The 24,595-nt window shown below is 40.8% G+C and overlaps 1 protein-coding gene across 1 annotated transcript in view; it reads right to left on the bottom strand.

Annotated features, from left to right (window-relative positions):
* Window positions 1-2,567: 2,567 nt before the first annotated feature.
* The window catches only part of LOC127450521 (corticotropin-releasing factor receptor 1-like), a 265,090-nt gene continuing 243,062 nt past the window's right edge, over window positions 2,568-24,595 (bottom strand). Inside the window, exons 13-14 of the mRNA XM_051714734.1 lie at window positions 20,685-20,726; window positions 2,568-4,347 (exon numbers count right to left, since the gene is read on the bottom strand). Of these exons, the coding sequence (XP_051570694.1) occupies window positions 4,207-4,347; window positions 20,685-20,726 (183 nt within the window). The 3' untranslated portion in view covers window positions 2,568-4,206. The remainder of the gene's footprint in view (window positions 4,348-20,684; window positions 20,727-24,595) is intronic.

The raw sequence follows: 24,595 nt of genomic DNA, 5'->3' as shown, positions 1-24,595 counted from the left end.
AACCTTGCTCTCTTTCCATCCCTATCAGATGAGATTGATTGGATGTATGTTGCACAAAAGCCATATCAGCTTTACTGTATGAGACAGCAGTGAGCGGTCACAGGACACGGTCATTGGTGGCTCAGGCTTAGCAAGACTCTTAACACATAGATGGATGTTAAAATACTCTACATGAGCCATGCAGATCTGTTTTGACTCTATGTCCATGTAGAAGTAGGGTTTTTCGTAGGACTTTTCTAATAAAAGTAAACTGAGTGGTGCTACATAAACATGCTTTGTTGAGGCAGTCCTTTTGGGCTGACATGAGATCGGATTCTCACTGGTTAAGGGTGGGATTTAAATTGGAAAAACTGGTCCTAGATCAACACAAACAGTTGTCTAGAAAAGCATGAAAAAATATGGTCCACAAACAACATCATGACTTCCAAACTGGTTTGCAATATCGAACTCGTAATTTGTACAATTTAACCCATATGGAAAAAAATCACAAGATATGTATGAAAGGGTTTGTATTAAACTTATGACTTATGCTCTATTAAGACAATTCAATCTAGTGTATGTGGCCAACACGCCAGATTTAAATGTGTTTTGAAAGCTGTCTTAAAGCTTGAGAAGATTAGAATAAAAATGTATGGATTAATTTTACTATAATTTTTTGGCGCTTTTTCTTTCTTTATGAAGATAGACAGCCCCAGTTTCTATTTTTGCCATTTTTGTTTTATTTTTTTATTCATGTCAGGCTTTACAATTGGGAGAGAAAAAATCCAATTAGGATTTATCTGCAATATGATAAAGAGAGAATATAGAGGGCATATATGATAAGCTTAAAACGCAGGACCTACAGGTTATTGACGTATTGACTGCGCCTTTTGATCCTGCCCAAAGCCTCAACATCAATGGCAATGCAAATGTCAAAATGTAACTTACTTCACATACATTGCCATTTTAAGGCTGTTGCGCAGGGGAAATATAAATGTAATGGCAAGAAAAAAAAAAAAAAATCATTCCTATAAAGAGTCCAGCCTGATCTCATGAAAATAGCGTGACTGGCGACATTTTTGCAAAATAATATTATATGGTTCGTTACGTGTATTCCGGCAGTTTGGGGGTGAAATGTCCACTGTGTGATGCTAAAAGAGAATAAAACTGTCTCTCAAGCAGATGAGGTTTTAAAGGTTTTTGCATTATTAAGTTTTTAATCAATAAAATGTACTTCCCTACCCTAAACCCTTAACCAAAACCTAACTGATAGTGTCATAAAAGCAATTGTCACAAGAAAAACATTAATGTTGAAGCATCCACTTCATTTTGTGATGCTTCTATGTGCAATGCTCTATCAGTTGAGCTACAGCGCAATTTGATTGTGCTCATGTAACGTAGCCAGCTGGTACGTGATAGCTGTGCAGTGTGTAAACCTCACTATCCTGGCCTTAAAGGGATAGTTCACCCAAAAATGATAATTCTCTTTTCATTTACTCACCGTCATGCCATCCCAGATGTGTATGACCTTCTTTCTTCTGCTGAACACAAACAAAGATTTTTAGAAAATATTTCAGCTCTGTAGGTCCATATAATGCAAGTGAATGTTTTTTTTTTTTTACTATCACTCTCCACTTTCACTTTCACTTTAACTTTTACATTCTTTTTCTTTTGTTTTTGGATATTTGCATTCTTCGTGCATATCGCCACCTACTGGGCAGGGTGGAGAATTTATGGTAAAAACTGACTTAATTATTGTTTTGTTTCTCACCCACACCTATCATATCGCTTCAGGAGATCTGGATTTAACCACTGGAATGTTATGGATTACTATTATGCTGTGTTTATGTGCATTTTGGAGCTTCACAATTTTGGCACCCATTCACTTGCATTTTATGGACCTACAGAGCGGGGATATTCTTCTAAAAAACTTTTTTGTGCTCTGCAGAAGAAAGAAAGTCATTCACATCTGAGATGGCATGAGGGTGAGTTAATGATGAGAAAATGCTCATTTTTGGGTGAACTATCCCTTTAAGAGACACACAGGGATCACCAGTTCGAATCCCGCTTGGGGTGACATTGGTGCCATGAACTGAATGGGAGTGAGGATTAGTGGGGTGAGTGTAACAGTAGCCAGCTGGTACATGAAGCTGTGCAGTGTATAAACCTCACTCTCCTGGCCTTAAAGGGTTAGTTCACCCAAAAATGTTATTCTCTTATTATTTACTCACCCTCATGCCATCCCAGATGTGTATGACTTTCTTTCTTCTGCAGAACACAAACAAAAATTTTAGAAGAATATCTCAGCTCTGTAGGCCCATACAATGTAAGTAAATTTTGAAGCTCCAAAATCCACACAAGGGCAAAATAGAAGTACTTCAGAAGACTCTGGTGGTTAAATCCGTATTTTCTGAAGTGATTTGATAGGTGTGGGTTAAAAACAGATAAATATTTTGGCACCCATTCACTTGCAAAGTGATGACCTACAGAGTTGAAATATTCTTCTAATTATCTTAATTTGTGTTCTGCAGAAGAAAGAAAGTCATACACATCTGGGATGGTATGATGGTGAGTAAATCATGAGAGAATTTTTATTTTTGGGTGAACTACCCTTTTAAGAGATGCACTAGCGACCAAGACTAGAGGCAATGGCTTTTATAGCCTCGTTGCTAGTGCCTTTGACTCCCATGCCAGGGATCGCCAGTTCGAATCCCGCTTGGCACGGATAGGACTGGTGACACTCAAACAAGTTTGTAAATGTAGCTGGTTATGTAATGCAAACTTTCAAATGTAAAGCCTTTAAAGTCATGGGCTACAGTAAAAGTGTTTTGATGTCCTAAGATAGTATTGTGTGAGGAACAGGGATAAATGTGTTTACGAACTGATAAATTACTCCTGATTTGTGTGAAGGGAATAAAAATCACTGTTGTTGTAGCACCTCTGGTGTTCATCTCATCAGGAAACTGTCGCGGTACAACGAGCCACGTAAAAATCATTTAGCAAAAATGTAAGTATAGTAACGTGAGACCAGGAGTCTCTTTGGCTCCAGGATCCAACTGCCCTCTAGTACTGTGATTATTTCATTAGCCTGCTTCGCAATCAGGGAATTTATAGAATAAAACTGCATAGAATGGGAAGCTAAAGTGGATAATTTGATTTATTCCATTGTCCACTTGGCTGAGACTCCTAATGCTTGGCTGAGACAATGCGGTATAAAATCTAAATATTTCTTTGTTCTGTGATTAAAAACCCTTTTTTGTGTTTGAAATCAGAACATGCCCATTTATCTTCTACCTTCTACCACATCCTTCATCTTTGTTAAAATTAAATAGTGAGATGTCATATGTATACACGATGAGATCAGGTTTACAATTTTTCCTACTAGCATTGCACTGTATATGCAGCAATAGATGCACATGTAATTTAAATTTGTATGAGTTTGCTCACAAATATACTGAGAGTTATGATAATCATGGGGATCTATTACTAGCTGCAATGACATTGACACTGTAAAGCAAGTGACAAGTAAGAAAATAATATTTAAAGGGTCACAATCTGAACAACCTGGAGAAACTTCTATAATATTTAAGTATCCAGTCAAAGGAATCAATAACAATGAGTGTTCACAGAAAAAAGTTTCCCAACAAATAAGGTATATGCAGTTTGTTGGGAAACAGTTTGTCAGGTTTTCAATTGGTCTAATTGGAAATCAAATTTTTTTCCCTCTTCATCTTATCTTCTTGTAAAATTCCTAAAAACTAAATTTAATATATTCCTTACAATTCCATTTTATCCAAATCAGATTGTTCCAGAATCAAGTTGGAATAACACTGAGGTCTCCAACCAGAGTAGACTACAGATAGGAGAGCCAACTAGGAGGAGATGAACTGAAAAATAGCTTTGACCACTGAACAAAATACACCCTGCCTGCTTATTGAGTTTTTTTCGGTGCCAGCTTCATCTTCCCTTCCAGTCACTGTCCGAGACTACTGATGCTTTAATCTGATTCTGCCATCTCTCCCAGCAAAACAGTTTTCCTTGTTTTCAGCAGGTGGACCTCATTGCCTGTGTGCATCTCCACCCATTTGTGTTTCAGCTGAGGATAATACCCTGTTTGGCCCATAGCTGTTATCCCTGGTATTTCGCAGAAGGAAGGGTTAGCTGAGGATGGTTAGAGGGGGAGCAGAAGAAACAGGGATGGAGTCGGACGCTTCACTTCTGTTGATGTCAGATGGCAGACGATTGCTTGATGCTGTGGAAACTGACCCGTGTTGGAGATGTGGGAATGGACATGGCCCGTGCCACTCGTGCTCGAATGGAGTGCTTATCCTGCCAGCGATGCCACCGTTTACGAACAGCTGAGCGAACCTATGGACAAAGAAAGAGATGAGGTGAATGCTCACCTAATCTGTAATTCGACCTGCCAGGAACAATGCGACATTCAGTTTGGGGTCATCTGCTATTCTGCTTGATGGGATAGTTCACCCAAAAATGAAAATTCTGTCATAATTTACTCACCTTCATGTTTTTCCAAACCTGAATGACTCAACACAAAAGGAGATTTTATGCTGAATATTAGCCTCACCAAGGAATGACAGGAGAGTAAGTAAATGATGAGAGAATATCCCTTTGAGGCTATGATATATTGTGAATATTACAACCCATATTTGGGTGTTCCTTCAGCTAAAGGCATTCGGGTCTCGATGAAAAATTTTTCACTCTCTCACTAGTTTTTTACATTTGTCTACTAACAATTTCCAATAGTGTATGTACAAGTATCACAGGACATTATGGCCATTTTTGTAAATTTTTTCTGAAAGGCAAAAATTCCACCACAGTGTCATCTCCACCACATCTCAAATTCTGTATTGCTATATCTATATTGATGGTGTAGAAAATGTTTTTTTTTTTTTTTTTTTTTTTTATCCTTTTTTAAATAAAATGGCTTGCTAAGGTTTATTTCATGGCTATGATTTTATGTATCTTAAATACACACAATTAAATGATATTTTCACACTCTTTTCATGCAATGGAAAAATTACAGCTTGATTGGAGAAGACAATATTCTGCTCACATGTGATATTTTCCTTGATTTGTCTCTTTCTTTTTCTTTCTTTCTTTAAACATCACTGGTCCCATATTTAATCTCAATCTTGCTCTTTCCTGAGGCTTTAGTATACTTTTTGAAAAAAAAAAAAAAAAAAATTATATATATATATATATATATATATATATATATATATATATATATATATATATATATATATATATATATATATATATTAGTGTGGTGGAAATGATGCCACAACTGGTACAGCCGTAATGTTTGAAAAATTTATATAAATCATTTTCATACAATAAAAATTAAATGGCTTATGTTTACTTCACTCTTTGTTTACATAAATTATAGCTTTACAAATGTAATAATATGTATTTTTTATAATAGATTTTCATAGATTAATATTGAAAGTCTGTGTCTAGGACAAGGCTAAAAGTATAAAAATATACATAGGCATTTGAAAAGCACCAAAAATAAATGATGAAGGCATGGTAAATAAATAAAGTCAGTTTTGATGTGACCTTAATATAACAAAAAGAAAAAAGTTTAAATTAGTTTGTTTTCACAAAAATCTATTTGAGAGCAGCTGCTAACATCCGTTTCTGTTTATTGATTTCATTAAACAGTTTCTATGTAACACAAATATTATGTTTTAAATATTATTAATATTTTTTTTTCCAGAAGGCCATCCTTCTGCTGGAAGCTATTGTGCCTATCATGTAAAATAAGTTTAATATAGACAGTAGCTACAGTAGATAAGCAGGCATTTTACATCAGAGCAGTTACTATCTTATACATTTTAGCATGGCTGGAATTCTGTATTGACCAATTAGTATCGAGGACCACAACTATTTCATTTTCATCTTAGGCTTCTTATAAATTTTAGTACTTACAACCCCAATTCCAAAAAAGTTGGGACAATTTGAAAAATGCTAATAAAACTAAAAGTAGTGATTTGTAAATTATATTCACCCTTTGCTATATTAAGACACTACAACTACACATTATATTATGTTTCACCTTGATTTTATGTACAGTAATTTCAAATCAGGTGATTGCAACACGCTCCAAAAAAGTTGAGACAGGCAATTTAAGACTAATAACAATTTTATGAGTTGAAATAACAAGGCGATGTGAAACAGGAGATGTTAAAGAGGTGAGGCAATCGTGTCTCTAGTATATAAGGAGCCTCCAAAAACAGCCTAGTCCTTCAACAGCAAGGATCATTTGAGACTTGTTAAATTGTCAACAGATGCTTCAGCAAATAATCCAGCACTTTGAGAACAATGTTCCCCAAAGACAAACTGGAAGGCTTTTGGGCATTTCACCATCTACAGTCCACAATATAGTTAAAAGATACAAGGAATCTGGTCAAATCTCGGTGCGTAAAAGGCGAGACGAAAACCACTTCTGAATGCACGTGATCTTTGATCCCTCAGACATCACTGTCTTAAAAACGTCATTCATCTGTAATGGATATCATGAACATGGGCTTGGGATAACTTTAGTAAACCTTTGTTAGTCAACACCACTTGCTGCTGCATCCACAGATGCAAGTTAATACTTTGCTATGCAAAGCAGAAGCCCTACATCAACACTGTCCAGAAGTGCTGCTGACTTCTCTGGGCTCGGTCTTAGATGAAAAGTAGAATAGTGGAACCATGTTTTTTGGTCCGATGAGTCCATATTTCAAATAGTTTTTTAAAAACACAGCCGTTGTGTTCTCCATGCCAAAGAGGAAAAAGGACCATCCAAGCTGTTATTAGCATCAGGTCCAAAAGCCAGTGTCTGTATGGGCCAGGGGCGCATAGTAACTTGCACATCTTTGAGGGCGCCATTAATGCAGACAGATATGTACAAATTTTGGAGCAGCATATACTGCCACCCAGCACAGTCTTTTCAAGGGATTTCTCTGCATTTTCAGCAGGACAACTTCAAACCACAGTCTGGCCAAATAAGCAGAGAGTGTGGGTGATAGGTTGGCCTGCCTGCAGTCCTGACCATCTCCAATTGAGAATGTGTGGTGCATTATGAAGCAAAATATGGCAGCGAAGACCCCGTACAGTTGTACAGCTGAAGACCTGCATAATGGATGAATGGGGGAAAATTCACAAATTTACAAACTTTCTTCTTCAGTGCCTAAATGCTTAAGTGTTATTAGAACAAATGGTGATGTTTCACAGTGGTAAACACTCGACTGTCCCAACTTTTTTGGAGTGTGTTGCAATCATCTGATTTGAAATTAAAGTAAAAAAAATAAAAAATAAAAATGAAAAAATGAATTTCAAAAGGTAAAACATCATATAATGTTTAGTTGTAGTGCTTTCAATATAGCAAAGGGTGAATATAATTTACAAATCACTCCTTTTTGTTTTTATTAGCATTTTTCATACTGTCCCAGCCTTTTCAGAATTGGGGTTGTTTATTCAAAATGAAAGCTATAAATATAAAGCAGGTGGAAATTAAAGACAACTGACAGAAAAATGGAAAGACATAATACAGAATAAGTTTGTGATGTAAATGAAACAGGAATAATAAAAAAAGGACTGAATGGTAGAGAGTAACTACAGTATAAAGCTGTTGGAGTCGTTCATTCATTTTATTTGCCGCTCCACTTCTCAATGCCCAAAACATGCCAACAAAGAGCAGCATATATTTTCTGTCAAATGTCACGTCATGCTAACTGTCCCTCATAACAGCGCAAGAGTTGGCATTGAAATTAACCTTGTCAAATATCCTACAATACTTTTGTCCTTCATAAACAGCACAATGTACTCATCGTATTCACATTTAATAAATACACCCAAATCCTGATTCATAGGAAAAAGTTGCAAGTATTGCCTGGAACCCTTCTCACTCCCGAGGCATCAAATACTGCTGCTTGTGCAAGAGCCTAACTCATCAACATGTGTACACCAAAGGCACCCTCTAGCATCAGTTTCCAATGTATTCGGCAAATGCATTGCTTTCAACAAGAAACCATTGGTGCAATAAACTGACACGAAGAGCATCAGAGTTTTATCATCACAAAATTATATTTTGGGGTACAATTTTGTCATCGTGACATGATATGTTGGGGTACGATTTTCATTTGAGCAACATTTAATTACAGTGGTTAATGTTCAATCAGCAACAAGTTTGCAGTGGTTAATGTTGTTTTCTGTACACATCCTGCTCTGCTGAAGTCACCAAATTCCTTTCGGGTGTATTCCATGTCTTCCGATCGCTTTTTGTGAAGAACTGCACAAGTTTAATTTTTATTGACTGATCATGGTCCCCCCACGTCCGCTGTTTAACATCCCACTCTCGATCATTCTAACACATTAAAAAATTGCTGCCTCCAAAGCATTATGACACAGGCTTGACAGCAGCAATGTCAACTGCCATTGGCTCCCTTGTGTCTCGTGACCGACTGCGACGAGCTTTAGTTCAGATGTTTCTTTTGAATGAGATGTGACCGGAGGAGCTCCTGGCTAAGATTTTCAGTGATTAAAACCTATATAATAGTGTAATGTAAATCTAATTATTGCAACTAAATTTACCTGTATGTTACATGTTTTATATTGATGATAATTGGTTAGGTTTAGGAATGCGTTTGGGGCTGTAATATATATATATATATATATATATATATATATATATATATATATATATATATATATATGATTACATAATGGGACTACACTAATATATTTTAATAAAACATATTGCTGTTAAACACACAATAATATCCAAAGACTGACATTTTCGTCTCCCTTATGAGACTTCCCTGGACTTACCTGCCTTTTGAGTCAGAAACGGATGCTAGAAGCTGCTCTCAACGTACTTAGATTGACACACTGGGCTCATGCATAAGCGGCTGTATTTTATGCTTTGGGAGTGAGAACGGGTTGAATTAAAGGGAAAATTAAATATTGTGAATGAAATATTTTTACAGTATATTCTAATATTCAAATATCTAACTATTAGGACATAAAAGTAACTTAAAAACATTTATTTGTGGCAATAAAAAACGTCAGTGTTAATAAGGCTGTCGATTTAACGAGTTAATTTAGTGCAGTTAATTATGTAAAAAATAATGCGTTATAAAAACGTAATGCAATTAATCATGTCACTTGACATGTATGTAAATTCCATAATAAAAACACAGATTTTCCTTCCATACGAGCAATTCAAGCTTGAAGTACATCTGTTTTTACAAGCTGTGTCAATAGGTGGTAGCGCGCTTCAACAAACCTCACAAGCAGCGCAGCCACAGAATAAGAACCATTCAAGGATGAAGCACAACTGGTGGGCAAAGCACAACAGAATACAGAAATCTTTAGACATGATTTTCAAAGTTTCCACTACTTTTAACTTGACACAGCATCCTAAAAATGTGCCGTTTATGATGCTGTATACCAGTGAGATGCTCCAAACGTGTCTGTATGAGGCACGCACATGTACATAGAACGACAATTAAAAATAGTGCAGACGGAACGCAAGAAAGCGTCCTGTGAGAACTGGACACATTTAAGAACTCAATGCAAAACACACTGCTGTCAAATGTAGACTTGTTCAGTGATATGAAAATACAAGTTGCAAAAAATGAAATGAGTTCTTAAGCCATTTTTTGTATCATCTATCAATGCTTTATTCAACTGCCACAATAATGTAACTTATTTCAAACTGAATTTCAATCCATATTATGTTAACTCAACAAAAAAAAAAAAAAAAGAAACGTCCCTTTTTCAGGACACTGTATTTTATAGATAATTTTGTAAAAATCCAAATAACTTTACAGATCTTTATTGCAAAGGGTTTAAACAATGTTTTCCATGCTTGTTCAATGAACCATAAACAATTAATGAACATGCACCTGTGGGACGGTCGTTAAGACACTAACAGCTTACAGACGGTAGGCAATTAAAGTCACAGTTATAAAAACTTAGAACACTAAAGAGACCTTTCTACTGACTCTGAAAAACACCAAAAGAAAGATGCCCAGGGTCCCTGCTCATATGCGTGAACGTGCCTTTGGCATGCTGTATGGAGGCATGAGGACTGCAGATGTGGCCAGGGCAATAAACTGTAATGTCCATACTGTGAGATGCCTAAGACAGCGCTACAGGGAGACAGGAAGGACAGCTGATCGTCCTCGCGGTGGCAGACCACGTGTAACCACACCTGCACAGGATCCGTATATACGAATATCATACCTGTGGGACAGGTACAGGATGGCAATAACAACTGCCCGAGTTACACCAGGAACACACAATCCCTCCATCAGTGCTCAGAATGTCTGCAATAGGCTGAGAGAGGCTGGACTGAAGGCTTGTAAGCCTGTTGTCAGGCAGGTCCTTATCAGATATCACCGGCAACAATGTCGCCTTTGGGCACAAACCCAACTTCGCTGGACCAGACAGGACTGGCAAAAAGTGCTCTTCACTGATGAGTCATGGTTTTGTCTCACCAGGGGTGATGGTCAGACTCGCATTTATCATCAAAGGAATGAGCGTTACACCGAGGTCTGTACTCTGGAGTGGGATTGATTTGGAGGTGGAGGGTCCGTCCTGGTCTGGGGCGGTGTGTCACAGCATCATCGGACTGAGCTTGTTGTCATTGCAGGCAATCGCAATGCTGTGCGTTACAGGAAAAACATCCTCCTCCCTCATGTGGTACCCTTCCTGCAGGCTCATCCTGACATGACCCTCCAGCATGACAATGCCACCAGTCATACTGCTCGTTCTGTTCGTGATTTCCTGCAAGACAGGAATGTCAGTGTTCTGCCATGGCCAGCGAAGAGCCCGGATCTCAAGCCCATTGAGCACGTCTGGGACCTGTTGGACCAGAGTGTGAGGGCTAGGGCCATTCCCCCCCAGAAATGTCCGGGAACTTGCAAGTGCCTTGGTGGAAGAGTGGAGTAACATCTCACAGCAAGAACTGGCAAATCTGGTGCATTCCATGGGGAGGAGATGCACTGAAGTACTTAATACAGCTGGTGGCCACATCAAATACTGACTGTTACTTTTGATTTTGACCCCCCTTTGTTCAGGGACACATTATTCCATTTCTGTTAGTCACATGTCTGTGAAACTTGTTCATTTTATGCCTTAGTTTTGGAATCTTTTTATGTTCATAGAAATATTTACACATGTTAAGTTTGCTGAAAATAAAAGCAGTTGAAAGTGAGAGGAGTTTAGTTATTATAGGCCCAACATATTATATTTATAAATATTTCAATTATTATGCATTATTTATATGAATTATCTTTATTCGGGGGCCTTTCTCAGCAAATAATGATGTATGTGATTAATTGCGATTAATAATCGGCATGTGATGTAATTACTTTAGATAAAAAATTTTAATCAATTGACAGCCCTACTAATAATATCTTTTATTCTGGCTTGTCTGCATGTATGAAAAAAGAAAGAGAGAGAGCAGCTGTGTATGTGTTTTTGTGGATGGGTATATGTGTTTGTGAGACAGGGAATGAGGAAATAAAGATGTGTGAACCTGCATATCTGTGTGAGTAAATGTGTGAGTGCCTGTGTGTGTGCAAATATAAGTCACAGAAAAGAGGTATCAATTACAGGAGGCCAGACATAGAGAGAAAAAACTGAAACATGGAGAATGTACCCACCCTCAGTGAGAGAGATTGTTTTCATAACACAATGCACTAGAGGTGGCATTGACTCCACAAGTTTGTGCAAAACCTGATGATCCATGTTATCCAGCATGAGAATTAAGAATGTTCCAAATAGCATGTTGTATGCTTCAATGGATGTAAGAATATCTGTCACGAGTTCATAGTTAATGACACAAAACACATTTTATTAGAGACTTAGAAGTAGTGCCAAATCTTAAATATTTCCTCTTCATTTTACATCACAACTTTTAGTTCTACATTTTTACATTTTTGATGTTGCTTTCCAGGTTTAAATAAAAAAGTCCCAGATTTCCACTGTGGTCTCAGACTTTTGGGCCCCACTGTACAGCATATAACACATAGATGGAGAAGGAAATCTACAGACATGGACAGTAGATGGAGCTAGTATAAATTTGGATTTAGAGGACCGGTCAAAGGCCGACAGTAAAGATCCGCTCCCAGCAAAATCTGATCTCACAGTCAAATCATTAACATTTTAATCCCACCAGTGTGATATATGTCACCAGTGAAACGGTACATCATTTGCATACTCAGTTTGGTACCATAGCAACCAGAGAGCCCTCTTCCTAACAACCAAACCTATGGCATTTCCGTAAGCTATGCTGTCAGTAGAAGTTGCAATTTTTACAATTGTCTGACAACTAAAATGCCAAACACATTTAAAATACTGTACTTGGGAGGTTACTAGTCCCTGCAGTGGTGAAGCGAAGAATCGAGAGAGCTTTAGACAGTAATTCGGAGGGGGCGTTTTGTTTAATCAATGTGGCGGCTCTTCGAAAGAACAGTCTGAGCTCTTTATAAGGCCTCACTTTCCGCAAATCAATAAGATAGATTTCAGAGTAAACATTTAAACCACCTCTCTGTCTCCACCTCATTCAATAGACTTTATAGGAGGACAGGTCTTCAGAGAAGTTGGCGGAGAAAAATCTGCCATTGCTCTAATGCAATGTTAATAACCTACAGCTTCCACTCCTGTTGCTCTCTCTCGCCAGATGGCGTTTTCGATTCCGAGTTGCCAAAGCTTGTGTAAACAAGCGTGTCTGTGCTGGAATTTAAACTAGTAAACACTCCACAAGCCACTGAAGGAGATAAATGTTTAAATAACTAGCTCTGTCTGTTTGCTTCTTCATAATCTGATTCACCATGACTCACAAGTGACAGAGGATGAAATATTGAACAGATCATTATTGTATCAGGTGTATACCAACTGCATCAAGTACTAAAATCATTTTAAGATGCTGTCCAATAAGAATCTAACATATCAAAACAGCTTTAGATCAGTGGCAATTTATTTAAGACTACATGGGAAGCACAGTTTCAACTACAATTTCTGTTATATACTATATATACTAATATATATTATATTTATATACTGTATAAATATAATAATAATAATAATAGTAATAATATATATATATATATATATATATATATATATATATATATTATTACTATTATTATTATTATTATTATATAATAATAATATATATATATATATATATATATATATATATATATATATATATATATATATATATACACATACATACACACACACACACACACACACACACACACACACAACAAACTCTGGCAACTTCATCATTATACTATAGTTACTGTATTTATATTAAAGTAGAATTATAATTAGCCATTACTTTGTTATTGTTATTATTATTATTATTATTTACAGCTAGTGATGGAGAAAGACTTCTTTTTTTTATTTATATTTTATTTTATCCCCTTTTTCTCCCAATTTGCAATGCCCAATTCCCACTACTTAGTAGGTCCTCGTGGTGGCGCAGTTACTCACCTCAGTCTGGGTGGCGGAGGACAAGTCTCAGTTGCCTCCACTTCTGAGAAAGTCAATCCACACATCTTATCACATGGCTCATTGTGCATAACACTGCGGAGACTCCCAGCATGTGGAGGCTCATGCTACTCTCCGCGATCCACGCACAACTTACCACATGCCCCATTGACAGCGAGAACCCCTAATCGCGACCACGAGGAGGTTACTCCATGTGACTCTACCCTCCCTAGCAACCGGGCCAATTTGGTTGCTTAGGAGACCTGGCTGGAGTCACTCAGTACACCCTGGATTCGAACTCGCGACTCCAGGGGTGGTAGTCAGCGTTAATACTTGCTGAGCTACCCAGGCCCCAGAGAAAGACTTCTTGAATTAAGTCTAATGTAGTATTTATGAGGCATTTGCAGTTGTATGGTGGAATTTAAAAACCATTGAAGCTCAAAAATGTTTGCAAGTGAAACATAAAATGGAAGAGCAACAGGAAAAACGAAATTACATATATGTCAGGAAGGAAGAGTTGTTATTCATAATTATTTCAGATTTGCATTCACTTGCATTTGCGTGAATTCGTGTTTTCATACAGTTTGAGAAGTACAGAAACTATCCAGAAACTAAAGAGCACTGCTACATAATTCTATCTCTGTCTACTTTTTCCCTTTTTCATGCTCCTATTTTACATACATACGCAGTATGTACATGTAAACTCAACTCTTGAAGCCAAACATTTTATTTTATTTCCTTAAAATGGAATTGAATTTGTTAAGACTTGCAATTAAACGTTTAAAACCATAACAGGTCTATATACGGGGTAAATCAAAGCATTAAAATGAGTTCAATTGATGTAAGAATTCTCATTAAATCCAACCTGACTGTCACATTGGAAAAAATCTGATACATATCTGATATATTTCCACATATGAAAGTGGCTAAAATCGATTTGAAATCAGATTCAATGCTGTTCATACTACAGTATCATCCAATGAATTTGGGCCATATTCAACTGTGGTGTGAACGTAGCCATAGTGTTGCACTGACCTAAAGTCAGTACTTATACATTTGTCACTATTTATTTAACAATGGCTAGATTAGGATATCAGAAGAGCAAGTGGTCTTGGCCCCTACACCATGACAGAGTACGACGACCCATGCACAGCATAAATTACTTGTCCATTTCCGTGAGGGTCAAAGGTTAGTCTCTACAGTAGATCAAACTCTCTGGTGCTGCATGTAATTAACCTCTGTGCTGTGTGTTGATTGGGAAGGATTCAGAGGATAAACACAGGAGGTCAAACTGATGTCAAGTGATGAAAAATCAATCTATAGTTCATACAAACATCTGACAACCAATGCAATTTTGAAGCTTTAAAACATTTAAGACTCTTTCTCTGTATTTCCATAGAAGTGTAAAACCCCTTGGGTCAGTGATTGCTGACACAAAAATAATGTCTAAAATACAGCTTTGAGAGCTTTTGCTGAATATAATCCATGACATTCATTTCTCTCTGAGCTCACACAAGCACAAAAAGGGCTAACTGTGATTTCCTGTGAAGTATACAATTATAACTGAGGCTATGTATGTGTGAAACTATTCTGGAGCTGCCACAGTAGTTCACTGTTTTTAGAATTTAGTTTCATTATGTAGAATTAATTTATACAAGATAATCAACTAAATGTTGGATCAAAAACATTTACATGTTTATAACTTTATAGAATCTCTATATCCCTTTATTTAAACCTGCAAGCTTTAGGTCAAAATTAAAAGGAAAAGTTCACCCAAAATGAACATTCTGTCATCATTTACTCACCATCATGTTGTTACAAACCAGTATGACTTTCTTTCTTCCATAAAACTCATAATAATATATTTTGAACAAAGTCAGAGCTGCTATTTTCCATACAATAAAAGCATTTTGTGGTCAGGGGCTGTCAATATCCAATAAAGTTGCATATTGTGCATTATATTCAAAGTCTTTTGCAGCCATATCATAGCTTTGTGAGAGGAACAGACTGATATTTTAGATGTTATTCCACGATAATGTTCCCCTCTGCCGTATCTCCCAAATCTGATTAAATGTTGGCTCAAAAATGAAAAAATGAAAGCTGAGCTCAACCTTTAGTGATTCTTGCATGTGAGATGCCCCACAAGGTATGATTGTATGGCAATGTGAATCCGATTTGAGAGCTAGGATACAGGACTTAAACTTTAATTATGTTCCTCACACAAAGCTATCATATGGATTTAGAGGACTTGGAATACACACTGCAAAAAAATCATTTTCCTATAAAGTATTTTTGTCCTGTTTTATCTAAATATCGAAACATTCTTAAAAGAAGATACATTTACTTGAGAAGCAAAATTACATGAGAAATGCTGTCTTGTTTTCAGAGAAATGTAGCAAAATTTTGAAAAATAAACTTTTATGTTTAAAAAAAGGGAGGAAAAAATATTTTCCAATGAGGTAAGAAAACAAAAAACTGGACTCAAAGGGAAAATGTCCTGGTTACTTTCGTAACCTCCGTTCCCTGATGGAGGGAACGAGATGTTGTGTCGATGTAGTGACACTAGGGGTCACACTTGGGAGCCCCAAACACCTCTGATCTTTGAGAAAAGGCCAATGGGAATTGGCGAGTGGAATTTGCATGCCACTCCACCAGACATACGGGTATAAAAGGAGCTGGCTTGCAACCACTCATTCAGGTTTTGTGCTGAGGGGCCGAGACAAGGTCCCGGCCATTTCAGCGGGTAGTTCAGTGTTTTGGCAAGAGGGACACAACGTCTCATTCCCTCCATCAGGGAACAGAGGTTACGAAAGTAACCAGGACGTTCCCTATCTGTCACTCACTCGACATTGTGTCGATGTAGTGACACTAAGGGTCCCTATGCGAAACACCACAACTAGCTGAACTGTGTTACGTGGACTGGCGGTGAGAGACGGACAGACAGCTGTGTGCCTCGTAGCCAGTGCACCAGGCCAACCTGTAACCTCCCCCAATGTTCCTACGAGCGTTGAACGGTCCCCTGTACCTCAGGGATAAGTTAACTGCCTGTGTCTGTGCAAAACCCGGTTCAGTACTTGCAGGTCCAAGATTGGCCGCAACCCACCGTCTTTCTTCAATACGATGAAGTAGGGGCTGTAAAACCCCTTCTTCATCTCGGCTGGAGGGTCAGGCTATATCTCATCCTTCCGCAGAATGGTAGTGATTCTCGCCCTTCACCAAGGTGAAGCGGACGGTGCTGAACCTGGGCGGGCGCCTGGCAAACTAAATCGCGTAGCCGAGTCGGACGGTCCGGGTCAGCCATCGCGACGGGTTGGAGAGCGCAAGCCATGCGTCCAAACTCCGCGTGAGTGGGACCAAGGGGACAATCACGTCAGATGTACCGGTGGGTGGGGCCCCGAGGCGGGGCGGAGCCTGAGGCACCACATCGAGGGGGCTGGAGCCCCAACCTCGTGGCCATGTTGAGTCCGGGGACATCAAAGCACTTACCTGGCTCCGGATACCCACCATGGGGCCGGTCCGGGAGGAGGGAGGAGGAATGTTATCCCCGCAGCCTGGCATGGGCATGTTTGTGCCATAGCTGGGTGCTCAGGGACGGGGGTGGGGGGGGGGTCGCCCTTGGAGCACCATACCTGCCGTAAGGGAACGGCTGTCGGCGGTCGTGAGCACTGGATATGTGACACAGGAAATAAGGAAAACCGCTCTTTTGTTGACATTTTGGGTACCGCAGCCCCTTGGGCATGCGACGAAATCAAAGATGGAAACAAAAGATTCTCCTCCCGGCCCTCCACCGGGGGATAGAGTGGTCTGTCCACCAGCTCCAGAGCAGCAGGTCTCCTCATCCCTGGGTCGCCCGTCTCAGTGGCGCTTCGAAGCCTTCCTCGGGTTCTTGGCGGCCGGCCGTGAGATAGGTGGTGTTTGCTTCCTGCGGGTGGCTCCAAGCCAGGACCGGGCCGCGGGGGTGGGCTGCAGCGGAGCCGGTGCTGTTGCAGCAAGAGGATGCCCTTGGCGACGAGCAGACGGGGTGCGGGGTCTTGAACCGCACCGGGGCAGGATATGCTGAATAGGCTCCATCTGCTGTTTCACTGCCGAGAACTGCTGTGCAAAGTGCTCGACAGGACTTTCGCCGAATAGGCCCACCTTGGAGATGGGGGCGTCAAGGAACCGTGCCTTGTCAGCCTCCCTCATCTTGACCAGGTTGAGCCAAAGGTGGCGCTCCTGGACCACCAGGGTGGACATCGCCTGCCCGAGAGACCGTGCCGTGACCTTTGTCGCCCGGAGAGCGAGGTCGGTCGCCGAGTGCAGCTCCTGCATCAATCCCGGGTCAGAACTACCCTCGTGCAGTTCTTTTAGCGCCTTGGCTTGATGTACTTGCAGGAGAGCCATGGCGTGCAGGGCAGAGGCGGCCTTTCCAGTGGCACCATAGGCCCTAGTCGCCAGAGACAATGTAAGCCTACATGCCCTGGACGGGAGTTTTGGGTGGCCCTGCCAGGTGGCGGCGCTCTGCGGGCATACGTGCACCGCAATCGCCTTATCCACCTGGGGAATCGCCGAATACCCCCTAGCAGCCCCACCATCGAGGGTAGTGAGAGCTGGGGAGCTGAAAGACTGGGATCGGGCAGTAAAAGGTGCCCTCCACGACCTCGTCAGCTCCTCATGCACCTCCGGGAAGAAAGGGACCGGGGTGGGGTGTGGCCATGAGCGGCGCTCTGGGCCCAGGAACCAATCATCGAGCCACGAGGGTATGGGGGAGAGTGGAGGGTTCCACTCCAGTCCGACGCTTGCAGCCGCCCGGGCAAGCATGGCCATCAGCTCCGCGTCGGCCTGCGACTGGGCGACCACACCTGAAGGTGGAAGCCCAGCTGAGGCCTCAGCATCGGACTGGACGAACCCGCTCTCCGATGCTGCAATTGACAACTCATCCTCTTCTCGAGCTCCGAATGAGAGCGCGAACTCACCCTGAGACAAGCCGGTGGTCTCATCTCAGAACCCAACCGGCGCAGACGAGCGTGCTGGGGAATGGGAGGTCCGTGGGGGGTTTCCCAGCGGAGGTGCTCCCATTGGGGTCCCCAAATCGCCCCCAGTGCTAACCGACGCGGCCTCATACCTGTAGGTAGAAGGACCGAGGCGGGGAGCCGCTGGGGTGGCATTCCCTCTTACGAAAGAAAGCCGCGACCGCAACGTTGCCATAGTCATGTTCTCGCAATGAGGACATGACCCATCCACGAATTATGTCTCCGCGTGGGCAGCGCCTAAACACGTAAGACAACGATCGTGGCCGTCAGAAGCGGAGAGTTAACGACCGCAACCAGGAATTATACACAAACGGAAAGGCATCTTTAAAAAGATGCACCCATAAGTGCCACTCTTTTAGAAGAATATAATATACTCTTTTCAGAGAGAAGAATATACTCTTTCAGCCTGTCGAAGCGCCCAGGGGCATTCTCTGTACTGCACCGGTGCAGAGAGGGAGAAGCTGCTGAAATGTGCCGTAAATCCAGCAGATGAGGTAAATGAACTCGGCGGAAGAATTCAGCTCAATGAATAGAACCGCTCTGCTCTGAAGAGAAAATCTGAATGAGTGGTTGTAAGCCAGCTCCTTTTATACCCTTATGTCCGGGGAAGTGTCATGCAAATTCCACTCGCCAATTCCCATTGGCCTTTTCTCAAAGATCAGAGGTGTTTGGGGCTCCCAAATGTGACCCCTAGTGTCACTACATCGACACAACGTCGAGTGAGTGACAGATAGGGAACAAGTTTATTTATTTTTTCCACATTAGCAAATATGTTTTTCCTTGTTTTAGGCATAAAACCAAATGTTGTTAGATTTCTCTAAAACAAGACTTCATATCTTGTGTCATTATTGCTTCTCAAGTAATATTTCTTGTTTTAAGGGTATTAAGAATGTTTTTTTTTCTTTCTGGAAATAACAAAAATAATCTGTAAGAATTTTTTTTTCAATGCAGTGCAAAGAAAACAAACAAACAAACAAACAAACTAACAAAAAATACATGGACTAATTTTATGGTGCTTTTTGAAGCTTGACAGTGTGAATTATTGTCCACTTTCATTGTATGGACATTGCACTAAATATCTCCTTTGTGTTCCACGGAAGAAAAAAGTCATACAGGTTTGCAACATGGTGAGGATGTGAAAAAGATGACAGAATTGTATTTTTGGTTGAACTATCTCTTTAAATAGTTTCAACCAGTGAGCAACCTCAGCAAACTGTGATATTCATGGAGAAAAAAACAAAAAACAAACATCTGGTTGAATAAAAGTCTCTCAAAACTCCATTGTACTATTATGCTTCCAAGCCAGATAATTTCACTGTTGTCCTTTGACTTTGAATAACTTGCGCCAATGGTTTGTTATAGCAGTTGTAAATTGGTACCACTGCTTTTTAGTTCTGAGCATACTTTGTGGAGCCAAGTTGGAGCCAAGGGCACCTTTTGAAGTATCATAGCAGTGATGGCACTGGTATTTTTTGGATTGACTTGCATCTCAAAATGCAGGGTCTTTTTCATATGTACCAAGAACAGATCAATGTTATCGCTTGACTTTAAACAATACTGCATACACTGCTTTGCTTGTGTATTCTGATATCTACATCTGTAATTCAGAGTGACCTTAGATGATGCCCCACACTTTTCTGCTTCCCTTGGACTTGTTCGTTGGCTAAATGACAAACAAAACAGTCCAATCCGATCCAAGATCCATTTACGGCACCTGTAAGTATTCGTTTTCTTTGTAGATCAACATGATGCATGAGATGGGTTTGAATTTGCGATCTGGGCTTGACACTAAAGAGGAATATTCTGTCTGGAATTCACAAAGGTTTACTGTCCTTTTCAAAGGGCATGTAATACAAGCCAGATTTAGCCCCTTCAGGAATGAATATTTTATGAGCGAAGTCTGTTTTTATAGTTATTGATGGCCAAAAGGCTGGTTTTGGGTGAACTGAGAGTTAAGAGATTGGGATCTCAATGTGATTCTATTTTGGGCAGGTCTGATAGGGCAGCTATGGCTGAAGAAATCTGAATTTCCCGAAATATTCGGACTGTATGTGTTGCAGTTCAAAGAACGGATACATCACTTAGAAAGGGTTTTTAGCACTATATGCTTTTAAGAGTCAAAAAGAGGGTATATATTAGTGCTGAGGGCAAAAACAGAAGCAAGTGATTTCTTACCTCACTGTTCAAAAAGCAGTAGAACACCGACACAAAGAAGCCCTGTAAGGAGAACAAAAGAAAGTTTGAGCATTGCTTGATAAGAAAAAAAGAAAAATACTGAAAGCCTGCTTTTCCAAAAAACAGTTGTTTCGATTTTTGCAGATACGTACTTAGAGTCAATTTTACTCTAATTGACTTTTTTTTTTTACTTTTACAACACATTTTACTTCCGTAATCTGACATTTTCAGAGTGAAGCAGGATATTAAATATGAATCTATCCATCGGGCATTGATTGGAACAAGAAAAGTTGATGTTACAAAACAGGGATTTGTGATGTCACACACAAAGGAATGTCATTGTGTCAAGGTGGAACAATTTATTACATTATATTTTAATAAAATATTGTGAAGACAATTTTTTTTTTTTACTTGGAATAATGCACACTGATGAATAAGACAAGGAATGTGCATTAAGAAACTAAACAGGTTCAAATTATTTTTTAAATTATCAATAAGTTTCAAACTATGCTTAACTTGACTACCAATCCCTTCATTTGTAGCATTAACACTGCAAAGTTCCTTTTCTAGAGTGATATCATGGACTCATGCCCATTAAATATATCACATGAATAAATTTAGCCCTGCTGAAATTGTCGACTGTCAATCAGAAATTAATCAATTCTCTATCAATTTAAACTCTGCTTGTATCAGGATAACATTAACATAAGCAAACAACCTAACGCTGAATGTTAACATCTAATTTTTGCATGACCTTTAAGCAGGAAGTGGAAAGCCTGTGTGAATTACATCATCACTGAAACCATTCCACTTGGACAAATAAATAAATAAAAAACACATGAAAGACATAGCCTATCACAAACACAGTCAAGATTAATATGTATTTGATTTTATAAAGGAGACAACCAATATAAGGCTTCTCCACTTTTAGTATCACTCATTATTATGTAAAATGTATAAGCTTATCTGAGATGAATATTCTTAAAGACCCCATGAAATTGCTTGACAAGCACAGTTTTCTGTCCTGTGTGTATTTTTTGAAACAGGAAACAAGACGTTTGTGCATGGGTTCATGCCTTTATTTTAAAAAGCAAATAAGCTTTAGTTACATTCAAGTTTAGTTAAGGGATGAGACAATCTCATTCTAGAGAGCATTTGATTGGACAAAATTAAGTGCAACATGAGTTATCAATATTTTTAGCCTGTTTTCCCAGAAAAAAAAAAGACTACTAATTTGATTTAATTTAAGAAAAAAGCTATTTTTTGTCAACTTTTAGGAGTACACTAGCAGTAGATGGCTTCAAAGCTCACAAACATGGACTAAAAGCCACAAAACTCCAATCTTGATTTCATGGAGTCCTTAAAAGTTTGAACAGGACTGTTTCCAGTCTAAAACACTAAAACATGTTTGCCTAACGTGAGTACACTAACATTCAATTTTCCCCATAGATGAGTCTGTCATTCCCATGGGGAGTGGGACAGCTGTGGGAGACAGATGAATTTGAGGAAAACAAGGCTTGAACATGCATGAGACCCCTCGGGTCACGCCAGGAAGCAAATGGTGCAAATCGGGGGATAGAGTTGACCTTGTGTGCTTTGGATGACACGGCTGACTTTGGATTGCTGTGAGAAATTGACCACTAGGAAATGGAACAAGGATTTCCAAATATGTGGGTGAAGCTTAATAGAAAACTAAACCTTAACAACACATTTAGTTATATGCGTTGGCTGATCAGTTTTTTCAAAAAATAACACAAATAAAAATAAATAAATAAAAATACTTACTGTAAGTACAACAAACTCTGAGCTGTATGATTCAGCACAGATTATCATCTGCTTTTATATAACCAGGGTTATTATAGTTCCCTATCTGTCACTCACTCGACGTTGTGTCGATGTAGTGACACTAGGGGTCACTCTTGGGAGCCCGAGACACCTCTGGTCTTTGATAAAAGGCCAATGAAAATTGGCGAGTGGTATTTGCATGCCACTCCCCCGGACATACGGGTATAAAAGGAGCTGGTATGCAACCACTTATTCAGATTTTCTCTTCGGAGCTGAACGGTCATGCTCACTGAGCTGAATACTACTGTTCATTCACCTCTGCTGGATCTGACGGCGCATTTCAGTGGCTTCTCCCTCCTCTGCACTGGTGCACTGCAGAGAACGCCCCTGGGCGGTTCGGCAGAAAAACTAGAGAGTATATTTTCTGAAAGAGCTTTTTCCCTCTAAAAGAGTATATATTTCTCTAAAAGAACGCACACACGGAAAGTCTTTTTAAAGACGCGTCTTTTTAAAGATGCCTTTCCGATTGTGTGTTATTCCTGGTTGCGGTCGTTATCTCTCAACTTCGGATGGTCATGATCGCTGTCTTTAGTGTCTGGGCGCAACCCACGTGGAGGCAGCGTTTGTGGATGGTTCATGTTCTCACTGCGAGTACATGACCATGGCAACTTTGCGGTCGCGGCTTGCTTTCGTAAGAAACCTCCCACCCGCAGACCTCCCATTTCCCAGCACGCTCGTCTGCCCCAATCGGGCTTCCGGAGGAATTCGCCGGCTCGTCTCACGGTGAGTCTGGCTTCTTGTTCGGAGCCCACGAAGATGATGAGCTCTCGAGCGCAGCATCGGAGAGCGGGCATGTCCAGTCGGACGCAGAAGCCTCAGCTGGGCTTCCCCCTTCGGGGACGATTGCCCACTCACAGGCCGATGCCGAAATGACGGACATGCTTTCCCAGGCGGCCGCGAGCGTCGGGTTAGAGTGGAACCCTCCGCTCTCCCCTGAACCCTCGCGGCTTGATGATTGGTTTCTGGGCTCGTGTCGCAGCTCAAAGCAACCACGCCCTGCTCCAGTGCCATTCTTCCCGGAAGTGCATGAGGAGCTGACGAAGTCGAGTGAGGCACCTTTTACTGCCCGGCCCCGATTCCGTAGTTCCCCCACTCTCAGCAGCAGACGGAGACAATCCGGCACATTCTGCCCTGGCGCAGCTCAAGATCCCGCATCCCGTCTGCTTGTCGCCAAGGGCGTCCCCCTGGGTTACCACGACTACCGTCCACGGGCCTTTTCTTGCAGGATTGGCGCTCCAGCGGTGGCCTTTCCGCCCCTGAGTGCCCAGCTTTGGCACATAGCCGCCCCCTATGTGGCAGTCTCCACGGGTTACAATGACAGGCCTCTTCCTCCCCCATCCCAGGCTGTTCCGGGGGTGGTCACAAGGAGCCAGGTAAGTGCTTCGATGTCCCTAGACTCAGCACGGCCATGACATGCTGTGGCACCTCGCGCACCACCATGCCGCGAGGCCCCACCTGCCGGTACGTCCGACGACGTTGTCCCCATGGTCCCCCTCGTACGGAACTTGGACGCGTGGCTCACGCTTTCCAATCCATCGTGATGGCTGATCCGGACCGTCCGACTCGCCTATGCGATTCAGTTTGCCAGGCGCCCGCCCAGGTTCAGCAGTATTCATTTCACCTTGGTCAAGGGTGAAAACGCTGCCACCCTGCGCGCGGAGATCACTACCCTCCTACGGAAGGACGCGATAGAACCTGTCCTTCCAGCCGAGATGAAGAAAGGGTTTTAGAGCACCTACTTCATCGTACCAAAAAAAGGCAGTGGGTTGTGGCCAATCTTGGACCTGCGAGTAATGAACCGGTCTTTACATAGACTCCCGTTCAAGATGCTGACGCAAAAACGCATTCTGGCGAGCGTCCGGCATCAAGATTGGTTCGCGGCGGTAGACCTGAAGGATGTGTACTTCCACGTCTTGATCCTTCCTCGACACAGACCCTTCCTGCGGTTCAAGTTCGAGGGTCAGGCATATCAGTACAAAGTCCTCCCTTTCGGCCTGTCCCTGTCTCCTCGCGTCTTTAAGAAGATCGCAGAGACTGCCCTTGCCCCGTTAAGGGAGGTGGGCATT

Source organism: Myxocyprinus asiaticus, chromosome 13, assembly GCF_019703515.2.
Source record: "Myxocyprinus asiaticus isolate MX2 ecotype Aquarium Trade chromosome 13, UBuf_Myxa_2, whole genome shotgun sequence".
Taxonomy (NCBI): Eukaryota; Metazoa; Chordata; class Actinopteri; order Cypriniformes; family Catostomidae; genus Myxocyprinus; species Myxocyprinus asiaticus.
The sequence above is the reverse complement of the archived record's forward strand: the minus strand, read 5'-3'. Positions and strand labels throughout refer to the sequence as shown.